Source organism: Cupressus sempervirens, chromosome 5 (assembly GCF_028749045.1).
Source record: "Cupressus sempervirens isolate cs-2001-9-10 chromosome 5, ASM2874904v1, whole genome shotgun sequence".
NCBI lineage: Eukaryota > Viridiplantae > Streptophyta > Pinopsida > Cupressales > Cupressaceae > Cupressus > Cupressus sempervirens.
The window spans coordinates 968,815,285-968,828,685 of NC_143122.1; the positions used below are offsets into that span (position 1 = coordinate 968,815,285).

At 33.4% G+C, this 13,401-nt stretch overlaps 1 protein-coding gene across 2 annotated transcripts; it reads right to left on the reverse strand.

The window, feature by feature from the left end:
• Nucleotides 1-216: 216 nt before the first annotated feature.
• On the reverse strand, nucleotides 217-6,644 carry LOC149559176 (serine/arginine-rich splicing factor RSZ22A-like). Of its 2 annotated transcripts, none has more exons than XM_089833091.1 (9): nucleotides 6,447-6,644; nucleotides 3,085-3,175; nucleotides 2,619-2,707; nucleotides 2,152-2,473; nucleotides 1,942-2,064; nucleotides 1,767-1,847; nucleotides 1,576-1,671; nucleotides 1,372-1,464; nucleotides 217-1,276 (listed from the first exon to the last, which is right to left on the reverse strand). In XM_089833091.1, the coding sequence occupies exons 2-9, from the start codon at nucleotides 3,171-3,173 to the stop codon at nucleotides 1,237-1,239; spliced, it is 933 nt and encodes a 310-aa protein (XP_089689217.1). In that variant the 5' UTR covers nucleotides 3,174-3,175; nucleotides 6,447-6,644; the 3' UTR covers nucleotides 217-1,236. The 2 variants fall into 2 exon arrangements, with proteins under 2 accessions (XP_089689217.1, XP_089689216.1); XM_089833090.1 differs by having other exon boundaries at nucleotides 1,372-1,467.
• Between the last annotated feature and the right edge of the window lie 6,757 nt (nucleotides 6,645-13,401).

The window sequence follows — 13,401 nt, forward strand, 5'->3', positions numbered from 1 at the left end:
AAGCCAGGCTCAAAGGACTCTCTAAATACATTATAAATTCACATGAGCAATGTAATTCAGGGCAAAAACTGTTTACCTAAAACGTACAAACTACAATGTTCCCTAATGTTAGGATTGAGAAGGTTTATTATGCTCACAATTATGAAAAGCTTTCAAGAAGTTTCAAACAATAATAGCTAATAAATTATGTGCAAGCACAGAAATAAAAGATGATAATTAACATAAAAGTGATGTGTCTATGTCCCATATTCGGTATTCCAGATTTTGTTACATCATACTACCATACAACATTTGAACAGAGTACTACCATACAATAATTGAAGAGAAGAACTAACTCTCGACTCTCCAAAATCTAGGTCATAGGCGGCCCTTCGGGCATATTGGACAATTAAGCATTCTTCAGAATCAAATTCTGCTATGCGGTCTGATTTGTGACCCGCAATACACCAAGTGCCAACAACTCAATCCATAGAAATAGTCACTACGTGATGTTCATCTTGTTTTGCGAAGCACACAAGTAGAAGATGAGCTAGAAAAGAGTGATATCGTGTCATGGGCTGTTAAATAGAGTTTGTGACAAAAGAAGGGCTGCAAGGATGTTGGCAGGTTTGGCACGGTCCTCCAGACATATTCAATTGGGCCAAACCATGTATCTATGATTGCAGGAGTCATGCAATTGAGGAAACCAGAAGGAATGGAGAAGCACACTATCCAGGAGATGACATGAAGCAGAGAGGCTGACTACCCATACAAGGAGGAGATGCAGTGCAGTTCGATGCCATCCGTTTTAAAAAGATCACACCTCAGAACACATAAACAAGTAAGTGCCTTAGTAAAATTTCTCTCAATCTTATATGAACCAACATATTTTTAACATGTCAACCAAAATATTTAATTGTCATTGGGAAACCAAAAAAACATCTAAAAGAAAAATTAAGAGGGAAAAACAGGAAAGAAACTTATCCAAATGGCAGGAAGTGATGAGACCATATAATGGTGACCAGAGGAATAGGCTGCAACAAGAGTCCAGCATATATCAAGCAGCCTATGACTGTGTCAATCCATTAGGCAGAAACTAGCCGATAATTAAAAACACAGTGAGCCATTGAGCTAACAAAAATGCCAAAAATCCAAGAGAGCAGCCAATTGCAGATTCCTCATTGTCTCGGACGTTGATTCTCAAAATTTCCAAATTATGAAAGTAATTATATATTACAACACATCCCCCTTGCACATTCAGCTACGCGCATGGCTCTGATCTCCATCAGTGGGACTTCTGCAAAAACTAACTTCTCAGTTTTAGTTTCTTACCAAAAAAATGAAAATAAATGGAATTAGTTATCAATTAGAACAAAATCATAAACACCGTACCCGTTTACATAAGGAGAGACCTGAGGTTCAGGATGAGGTGCAGGTGATTGAAGATGAGGTGAGCCACTTTTATGAGGACTTCGGCCAATGAGACTACTGCAATCATCGACTTCAACATTTTAGTGCTTTTGTGAATCAGCAGAAAATATAAAATAAACCATACAATCAGTTAAAACTAGTTAATGATAAATTATAATCATATACCCATTGGCATATGGTGAAGCTCTATGATCACGAGGAGGTGAAGATGATTGCAGACGAGGCGAGCGACTTCTATAAGAACCTCTGCCAACAGGACTTCTGCAATCATCAACTAAAGAGTTAGTGTTTATTACAAGTAGATATAAATAAAATAGCATAAGTAAAAACAATATGTAAGGTCATAAACTACACACCCACGGCCATAAGGAGATGCTCGACGATCTCGGCGAGGTGGGGATGATTGCACACGAGGTGAACCACTTCTACGAGGACTCCTGCAAAATAACATCTTCATAGATTCAGACAGAAAGGGAAGTTGAAAAGAATTCACTGAGTACAACCAGCTGAAAGTCATAAAAAACCACACACCCTTTGGCATAAGGAGACACCCGATGACTACGACGAGGTGGTGGTGACCTACTGTAACTTCGTGCTGGTCGAGGTGAGTAGCCTCGACGCCGTGGAGAGCGGCTTCTACGTGGACTGCGGCTACTGTAAACAAAAGGGAGATAAAAATGTAGTGATGTACTGCAAAATAATCAAATGGCTGCAGTTCCTTCTACCTGATAATAACCTTACCTGCCATTCCGATCCCCATAAGCTCCACGATAGGGACTGTAAGATGGGCTCTGAACTCTTCTTCCATGGCTTCTACTACCATAGCTTGGGCTACGCCTATGTCGGGGACTGGGACTTCGACGTCGACCACTGCCCAAACCTCCAGAACCTATCCGCAAACGGCATTCCCGAGCAAAATGGCCAGACTCGCCACATTCATAGCACTTAAGATCACTTCCACCACCACGTCCCCGACCACCGCCACCGCCGCCGCCGCCGCCACCCCCGCCACCACCCCCACCTCTTGAACTTCGGGACATCTCAACTCGCCAGCCATGTTTACCTATAGAAATAAACAAACAATATCTAAGAGCCTTACAATATGTATTGATTGTAGCATCAGGTTTCAATTTCTGAAATCTCTATAATGCTCATTTTTATGTAATTCAACAATCCAATGATAATAGGCTCTCGAGGAGTACTCATACCATCCAAGGCACGAATTGCATCCTCGGCATCATGGCGGTCATCAAACTCTATAAATGCATAACCTGGAGGCCTTTGAGCGACCCAGATACTGTGTAAAATTCACGAAAATTACAAGATATTGAACGTAATCTTCCTTCATAACAATGCAAGTTACAGAAAACACAACATTTTATTTGGAAAACTGAACAATCTATGCGCTTACCATGAGTCGCTGTACAGTAAAATCGAATTAATAACAATCAAGACAAGGAAAACTAAAAACTAAAAACATGCCAAGTATATCAGAAGATGCTGAAAACAAGAAAGTCATTAGGTCAACAAAAAGCTTGACCACCGCAACTAACCCCACCCCAGACAATAACCACCAAAACGATCCTATTTCCATATATGATGTCAGCCATGCATAGCATTTGACTTTCATCACATGAGAAGGGAGAAGATCCTATTATGTTACTGTTATCATACCTGCGGAGAACCCCAAACGCCCGAAATTCATCTTCCAGCTCTTGCTTGGTGGCCCGAGGATCCAAATTACCAACATATACACGAGACATTTCTACAAAAGAAACAGCACAAATTCAAAGATTAGAATAAAAATAAACAGTTTCAACTTTACTCAAACAGAAAATTGCCTTGAAATACAATAGAAGAATGATTGTTAATTTGAGCCTCTATATAAAGAATTCGTAAATTATGGAAGTCCTATAAAATTGATTGTTAATGAGAACCTCTATATAAAAAAACTTATGAAGGTCCTATAAAATTTGGTAAGAATTAATGTAGAGTGATGCAGCTTATTTTGGAGTTGACTCTGGCATTTTTTTGTAAAAATACTTTCAATCACACTCTACAATTCATCGTCAGATAAGAAGAACTTTAAGGAAACAAAAATGAATTGTTGCAAATAGAACTAAAATTGTATAAGGAAGATAAATTTAACAAACCTAAGAACAAAAACCACAATAATAACAACAATAACGATAATAATAATAAATAATAACAACAACAAACAACAGGCAAGAGCCTACAATGGTAACTCATGAGCCTCTTATCTGGGAGATCTTGGGTTCAAGTCTACTCGAGTTTAATAACATAATAATTAATCTTTAATTCGGCCTCTTATTGATCAATGATAATAAAATTGAGATGAAAATAAAAATGATAAGAATAAAAATAGTATAAATAACTGAATGAAATCTAAAGCAAGACAACTATTTAAATACGCAAAAATAATACAAAAGAACAAAGTAAACAACAAGACTAAATGAACGAAAAGACAAACCACACAAAACTAAAACTAAATAATCATACAAAAAGCTACACCCCTATAGGCACAGAAAAAATCAAAACACTAGTAATTAAACAAATAGACACAAAAACTTTGAACAAAAATAGAAAAACACATATACAAAATAAACCACAGACATACATACTACAATAAAAAGATATGACTAATTATAATAATTATAAGAATAAAAGCAAAACTCAAGAGGAAGAACCCAAAAAGATAGAACAAAAACAAATATAAAATAAATACAAATAAAAATTAAAAATTAAAAAATACAATTATAAAACACCACCCATATCTATACATATGAAATGCAAAAATATCAAAGAGAGATGCATATATAGTATATACAAATGCATGCATACACTCACTAACTTACAACCTCAATAAGCACCAAAATAACACCCAACCAAAAACTAAAGGATACACTGGAGCACCTGAGTGGAATGAAGGACAAGTAGGGCACTAGACAACATCAGAACCATGCGCAATGAGAAAGGGAGGGGGACACAAGCATAAGAACAGGAGGAGAGACAAGAAGGGTCAGGAGAGAAGGATACACTAGAGCACCTGAGTGGAATGAAGGACAAGAAGGACACCAGATAACAACAGAACCATGGCGGGAACCACAAGAGCAATGAGAAAGGGAGGGGGACACGAGCATGAGAACAGGAGGAGCAACAAGAAGGGCCAGGAGAGAAAAGATGCTAGGAAAGGAAAGGGAAGACTAAGGGAGCCACAAGAGCAATGAGAAAGGGAGGGGGACACAAGCATGAGAACAGGAGGAGAGACAAGAAGAGCCAGGAGAGAAAAGATGCAAGTAAAGGAAGGGCAAGACTAAGAGAGACTATCTGGGTTTGGTTAACAGAGGATGTCAAGAAGCATTGATGCTCCAACTGTCACCACAATGAGGTTGGTTGGGTAGTGGTGAATTTCAATTGCTTCTCTAAACTTCCTTTCAAAGAAACTTGGGTGCTCTCAAGACAAATATGATGCTTAATAGAAAAGGAGTGCTCTGCAAATGCTGATTTGAGAGTCTGCTTATGGTTAATGTCAGCACTATATTATAGAATATCACTGCAAAACAAACCATGAAATCTACAATTCCTCATCACAAAACTAGTTGCCAAAGTCCATTACACACACCCCTATACATTATTCAGGAGAGCAATGATATTTTGCATCTTTTTGAGTTCCAAGTGTTGCGGCATATATATAAATTTATAATGTTAGCTTATTAACATATTCAAGTACCTAGTCCGCAAGAAGGCATGTATAGATTAATTTTATTCCAGAAATTAGATTAAGAGTAAGTTTGGGCTTTGACTTGGGTTCACAGATCTCAAAAATAAGGTCCAAATTCACCCAGTTGCATCAAAGATAACCCATTTATTCATGTAAAATTAACTTAGAAATGTCTTCTGTGATATGATCCATATCAGTGTTCCGCATACCCACATCCCCAGAGTTCGGGTGAAATGCACAGTACTCAAACAGCTTTGAGGAAAAATACACTTATCTCAAGACAGGACCATCACTGTATTTGGAATTCTGTTCATAATTAAAGAGCTCAGTTTTTAGGAGAATTAAAGAGCCTGAAAAGGTAAAGGGGAGAGTTCTCATTGCAAATTCAACACACGTGGATTTATTTTTTAATAGTTCAATTGCTTAAATTTCAATGGCTCTACCCTGACATACCCAAAATTTGGAAATATTTGTCCATCCCCAAAACCATGTTCCCACAACCTCCTATCCAGGAAACTCAGAAACACGGATTTTTTGAAAACTATAAAACGGTCAACCACAATGTTAGCCAAACACCATATAAGGATTACCGAGCAATAAAACTCCTCCTTTTAATGTACAATTTGCATAAGATGGAAAATTAATTTTTCCATTACAATATCCAGTACCATAAAATTGACAAATAAAAAACCCTTCTGCAAGACACATTTTTAATCCTTAAAAACCCAACAGATTAACAACATCTTCAACATAACATTATACAAGATTCTTCAAGCAATTTAAAAAATACGCAAAATACAACTTGAATAAACAAAATCAAATAAGGCCGAGACAACTTCTATCAAAATTTCAAAATAAGAGTTCGCAAGAAAAGAAAACCTATAAAAATTTACAAAACCCACCAATTAAGGCAAACTTCGGATGAATAACTTCTGAATTCCTTCAACGAAGATAAAAGTAATACAACGGTTAACGCAAAAATGAAAATTTGACTTGCAGAACACATGAAACCTCAATCCCCAAACCCATTTTGAATCCAAAGCAAACCCTAAATGCATCTTCATTTTAAAAACCTAACTATAGAATCCCTGGCCAGCATCGTTGTAAAGAAATGCGTAGAACCTATGTTAAAAACTCTCTAATTCAGATATGGCACAAAACTTTTACAAAGGCTAGCACTAATAAAAGATTAAAAATCAAGTGACAAAAGATTAAAGAATATATAAACCTGAAGATATTTACAGAATAAGTATTTAAACGTAACAAGGAACAAGTCCAAAAATGCATTTCTTACTTGATCCGTCAAAATATATATCCTGGTTTTGTAGTATTGAAAAACCTTCGAATAGGAAAGTTCACTGATCGCGCTCCAGAAATGGCGAAAAAAATACCGAAATGCACCGGTAAGCAGATCAGACTCTATAAATTTGCTGAGAAAACAAGGACCCGGTTCTGCACTAGGATGTGCAAATTTTCAAGCCTAAAACCCTAGACTTCGGATAGAGATTCACTATGTGTTAAATAAAATCCTCCATTGTCTATTCGCGACATGATCCGGTGAAAGAAACACGGTCATATGGCAGCGTCGAGTCTTAGGGAGGGATTTTGACTTCTATTTTGAAACGTTAGATAATATTGTTAATAGTTTAGTATCAGTTATCATAATAATAATTACTTTTAACCTCTTTAAAAATACATAGGTGAAACTATCTATAAATTTAACATATTTTCTAACTTGAATTATTGTATATTTTATTACTGGCAACTATATAATCTATATATAGATCTATTGAGTTGTTGGATTTTTTCAACTTTATTTTTGGCAAATATATAATCTATATATACAGATGTATTGAGGCATTGAATTTTTTCATCATTCAAAGTTGAAAAAATTCAACGCCTCAATAAATCTCAACGTATTGTATAGATAGGTTATATATTTGCTAGTAGTAATCACAATGCGCATAACAAATTGAATAAATTAATATGACTGGGGCTATGATTAGGGTTAGCATTTAGAGTTATGGTTAAGATTAAGGTTCGTGTTCGGGGTTATAATTATTTGATTAGGGTTTAGCATTATGGTTATAATTATGTTTAGGCTTGGTGTTTTCATCATGATTTTCACGTTAAGGCTAGGGTGAGGATTTAGTATTAAGGTTGAGAGTAGAGTTAAGATTTAATATTATGGTTTAGACTTTTGTTAGGGTTAGGGTCCATAACATGGTTAGGGTTAGGGTTCAAATTATACAAAGGGTCCAAGTCAGAATCGTAGTTATGGTTAGGGTTGGGTTTGGGGTTATAGTTAGAATTAGGGTTAGGTTTAGGGTTTTCGTCAATCTCATAGGTTTAGAGTTAGGATTATGGTTAGGATTAGGACTTTGACTAATATTAGGGTTTATGTTTATGGTTTAGGTTACAATTAGGTTACGTTATGGTTAGTGTTAGCATTTCATTTATGGTTATCATTAGTTTTGGGATTAAGGATGGTGTTTAGGTTTAGGGTTAGATTTAGAATTAAGATCAGGGTTAATATCATGTTTAGGGTTACTTTTAGGGTTTCATAGTAGTTAGAATTAGGTTTCTGGCTAGGGTTTAGGGTAAGGATTGGAGTTATGATTGTAGTTAGGATCTACATTATGGTTGGGTCTGTGGCTTGGCATATGATATAGATAATGTTAGGATTAGAGTTAGGTTTAAGATTGTGATTAGGATTATCATATAAAATTATAATTAGGGTTAGGGTTTAGATTTGAGTTAGAATTACAATATTTTTTAGGATCACAATTAGTACTAGGGTTGGGAATATGGTTAGGGTTAGGATTAGAATGTATCATTATGGTTAAAATTATGTTAAGATTTAGGGATTTCATCATGGTTCTTTAGTTAAGGGTAGGATTAGGGTTAGGGCAAGGATTTAAGGTTAGAGAAGAAATTACAATTAGGATCAAGAATTATGGTTTAGTATTTGGTTAGGGTTTGGCTTCATACCATGGTTAGGATTAGAAATAAAGGCTTTCTTTTATACTTAGTCTCAAGGTTAGGATTAGAAATAGAGGGTTTGGTTTATACTTAGGCTCAAGATTAGGATCATGGTTACAATTAGAGTTGGGGTTTAAGGTTTTCATTATTGTTCTATGTGTAGTGCCTGCCCCTAGTTCACATTCTATTATCATTGTCAAATTCTTTTAAGCTAATTTTATGCATTGATTAGTTTTAGAGATACTAGATTTACATTATTATGATATTATTTCATGACTTTGATTACAAATGCATCGGTTATTATTGCTTAGTTGATTTCATTCATGTGTTGTTAATGGTATTTTGATGATCCTAGTTAGTAAATGTGGTTTCTTTCATAAAAATGTTAACATGATGTCTTTAATGATGATTATGTTGTATTGATAGAGATGCATTATTATATGTACGCATTTGATCTTAGATTTGTGATTATTATACTTACCCCATACTTGCATGTGTATGGTGTGTGTGTTTATTTTATCTTTCTGTCTTACGTGTTTGATGTGGTTAAGGGAGGGAGTCGTAGTCACCTGCTAGTCGAGATCTACACGATGAACCACTCCTCGCCATTGTCTGTTTAGTTTAGATATATTATATACATGTACATGCTCGTGTTTTATGCAGGATGTAGGTACCGGGCATCGACTTCCCTGAATTGCCAGGATGAGCGTGCCCTATTACAAATACTCAAATGGTGAGAATAGGAAGATAATGATCAGGTCCAATCCTAGCCATAAGCCTATAATACTTGTCCTGCAAGGAGGACTCGTAACAGACTGTAAACCCTTTTTAAAACCCGTGAGCATTTTTATGCGTATGTTGTTTTGTGAGTCTTTGACGTATTTTCTATTAATTAAGTCTAATTAATAGATTAAATTAATAATTTAATTTAATGGAGAATTATTATGATATTATGAATATTTAATTATATTTAATTAATTAAGAAATTAATTAAATATAAAGAATTGAATTGGAGGATAAAAGTTTTAAGATTAAATTTAGAACATGATAATATTTATTTAATTTAATAATAATATATTTAGAGTTCATTTTAAAATAAATGCTAAATATTATTGTTATTTAAGTTAATAAATATTTATCAAATTAAACGTTCAAAATATATTAAAAAGGAAAAGATATTAATTTATGGAAAAGATTTAAGTTCGCATGAATGAGTTTTAAATATAAGAGATTAATTTAAAAGATAAAAAAAACATGTGAACTTAATAAAGATATTCTAAGAAAGTGTGCATGAGATTTTAAAAAGGTTATTAAATTTATTAAAGTAAAGTAAAGTGGAAAGTTAAATAAAGTAATTTAACAATTCACTTAAAGTGCATGAAGGAATAATAAAAGAATATTTTAATTTAAAAAGAAAATTAATTGTGCATGAATTAATTAATTAAATAAGAGAGAATTAAATATTGGAGATAAAAGTTAAAGTTTAAATTTAGAACGTGATTGATTATATTTATTTAATTTAATAATAATATATTTAGAGTGCATTTTTAAATAAATGCTAAATATTATTGTTATTTAAGTTAATAAATATTTTATCAATTAAGTTTCTAAAAATGAAATCAAAAGTGAAAAGATATTTAATTATCATAAAGATTATAGTTCGCATGATTTATGCATGAGATGAAAATAAAAGAAATTAATTGAAAAGATTAAACAAGTGAAAATAATAAAGATATTTAATCGCATTAAGTACGCATGAGATTTATAAGTTATAAATTGATTAAAATAGAAGTCAAGTGGCTAGTTAAATAAAGTAATTTAACAGTTCACTTAAAGTGCATGAAGGAAAAATAAAATAATATTTTAATTAAAAGCGAATTAATTGTGCATGAAGAATTAATTAAATAAAATAATTATTATTTTAGAGTTGTGGAGACAGAAACCCTAAAGGTAATTAAATTCTATATTAGAGGGTTTTGGGGTCATTATTAGGGGGACAGGTTTTCAGGGAACACACTTTTGGAAAGGGGAGCAAAGAAATCTTTGGAAGCTTGGAAGGGTTCGGATTAGCAAGGGTTTCACCAGATTATTAGCATCAGATCAAGGTAGGGTTTGTGAACCATTCTAGAAACACTTTCGGATCTTTGTCTTCTTCGTGCTTGTTGGAAATTGCTTTCTCAAATTTTATTGAATGAATCTTGCTACCTTTCTTCTGAATCTTTTACGATTTGATTTCTTCTAGGAATCGGGATTGAAAAACTATTTAGAAAACCTTGTTTTACTTCTGAAAGAAATTTAGTATTAAATTGAAATTTGGGTTTTGAATTAAAATGGAATTAAGAAATTTAAATTTGGAAGGGGTTTGTTTTTGGAAATGAAAATCTTAGGATTGAAAATTCGAAGGGTTCAATTTATTTTTCCTATCAGATTAATATCGTAAATGTTATTAAAATATGTATATATTAAAATAATATTGTTATGAAGTTCGTTGAGAAAAATATTATAAAATAAAGAATATAGAATTATAATACAATTCTTAAAATTTTCATATATAATAATTTATCTAAATTTATTAGAAGGGTTGTTCTTCTAATAAACAAAATTATTGAAATTTGACTTAGTTAAAAAAAAAAAATAAATAAATAAAAATAAAAATAATAATAATAATAATAATAATAATAATAATAAAATAAATAAATTAAAAAAAAATTAATTAAAAAAAAAAAAACGAAATTATAAAAAAAGAAATAAAAAAAAAAATTTTTTATAACCCCTGTCGGCGTCGTACGCTGCTGACGCAGGCTGCGGCAGCCCCTTTAAGGGGAGGCCGGCGGCCCTTTATAAAGCCGGCGGGCTTTTAAAAAAATACGCTATGTTTATTAATTTATTTTTTATTAATTTTAAAATGTAATAATGTTTATTAATTTTATTAATGCAATTAATATGGTTAATAATATTTACTATTTAACCATTTGAATTATTAATGGAATTGGGAAATATTTCTATTTAGTAATCGAATAATTTAATAAATGATTAATATTACTTCTAAGTCTTGATATGTTATTATATGAACAAGAATGAGTTTATTTGCAAGGGTTAATTATGAAGGTTAACTGAAAAACTTACTTACTTGAAAACATGTATTAAACTGGAAATTTAAAACCTTAATTCAAACAAATACACGGGTGTATTGTATGAGTAATACTGAGAATCGTATACACTTGAACATAGATTGAAACGCAAATTGAAACTTATATTGAAAACGAAAAATTGAAACCTTACATTAATTCAACAATATATTATCAATCAAATCCAATTGTGAGACTATGATGTTTTCTATGTACTGTCTATATTTCTTTTTGGATTTTGGTGTTGTTTAGATGTCGACCAGTCTAGGATGTACACCAGAGGTTTTGTGAGATTTCTTGGATACTATTATGTGGCTAGATGTTATGATGATTCTTGTGATTCAAATTGGAGTTTATACTTATGAGATTTGTTTTGTGAGCATTTATGTATATTTGGATTTAGTTTGATCCATCTTGTTATCAGGTTGTCTGTTAAGGAACCAAGTTTGATCTTTATGGGTGTTGTGGTATGGGACACAACTATGTTTTTATGTGCTTAGGAGAGGTTGTCTAGGTATGTGACTTGGGAGTGGCTTGCATAGGGGTCCGGGACCCAAAGTGGTCAGTACCAGGGTAACCTAATGCAAGTTATGTAATAAGTGATAACCTAGTAATTAAAATTTATGGGGGGGAAAACACACTAAAAAGATAAGTTAGAGATTTTTTATTTACCCATGCCTTGAGTGCTTGTATAGACTAAGGATGGGAATGAGATGAGTACCTCGTCTTCTTGAGAGGGCTTTCTAGTTTCCATATGTGTGATGTTGAGGGTCCGGAGTTCATAGTAACCAGTCCAGGGTAACTCGACGCTTGAGGGTCCAGGGTCTCTTAAGAGATCAGTCCAGGGTAACTCAAGCAGCCATGTGATGACACTCCCTAGTATGTAGCCTAAGTCTCCTCTGTAGTTTTTGTGTATCTCTGGTGGTGTACTTATTGTTGGATGTGGTGTACTTATTGTTGGTGGTGTATCTATTGTTGGATGTGTTTATTGTGGTTACTTACTTTCATTGATGATGATTGGTGTTTCATTATGTTGTACTTTTGACATGTGGTTTTTGACTTGAGGAGGATTATCTTTTGTTGACTTTATCTTGTGATCTTGGTATTTGGTTTATAATTGGTTTGTGTATGATGTTTGGTTATGTGATGTCAGTATTGGATTGAGTGTTCTTTCTTTCTGGTTTATTTTATCTTCTTGAGTAGCATGTGTTACCTTTGAGGTAGTTTTGGCTATTAGGAATTCCATGCCTAGGAATGTTTTATGTTTGATAGCCGTTTGTGGATCCTTCATTATCTTCCCTGCACGGTGGGAGTGGAAGCCTGACTAGGTAACCACGCGGTCGGGAGGTAGAGCCTTCTTACCATTTGGGTCCCCCTTCACATTGCCAGCTGTTGGATGTTCATTGTAGAAGATGTACCTTTATCATTCTTACTTCTTATCTCAGAGACTTCTTTTCAGATGAAGTATATATGTTATCATGTATTCTGTTGTACAGTATCTATTTTCACATACCCTGCGACATGTGCAGTGGATGTTATTGATTGGATGTACTTTCATTGTATTGTTTATACTTATGCATTTGCTTATGCGACTATGTATTTGTTATTCCTTTATGATCTTGAGACATTGTACTTGAAACTTAAACTAATTAATTTAAGATTATTAAATGTGACTCAACGTAAAGGAACCTTTGAGGAATTGAAACTATATTTGTAATTGCAAATGTGTATTTGTTGTGTATGTTCATATTACTTCCGCATTAATGTTATCTTGATGTTGTTTAAACTTTAAAAAAAAAAAATAGTTCAATAAACATTGTAACATGTTAGGTTTATTTCTCTTGGGTTCCCGAGCGGGGCGTTACATCTGGTATCAGAGCCTGAGTTTCAACATTGGGAACTCTGGGCATTATGTGCGCCATCACTTGAGCAATTAGTAAAATTACAACGTATTTAAATGACAAACTTATATTGACATCAAACTTGAAACCAAACTGTTGAACAACAAACTTTGAAATGATATATATTCTAAATATGGAACTAGAAAACTTATAAAACTTTTTGGATTATTGGTTTATGTCGGTAGTTATGACCCTATGGTTATGATGGATTCTTAGATGTCGTTGTTGTGTTTAGGTG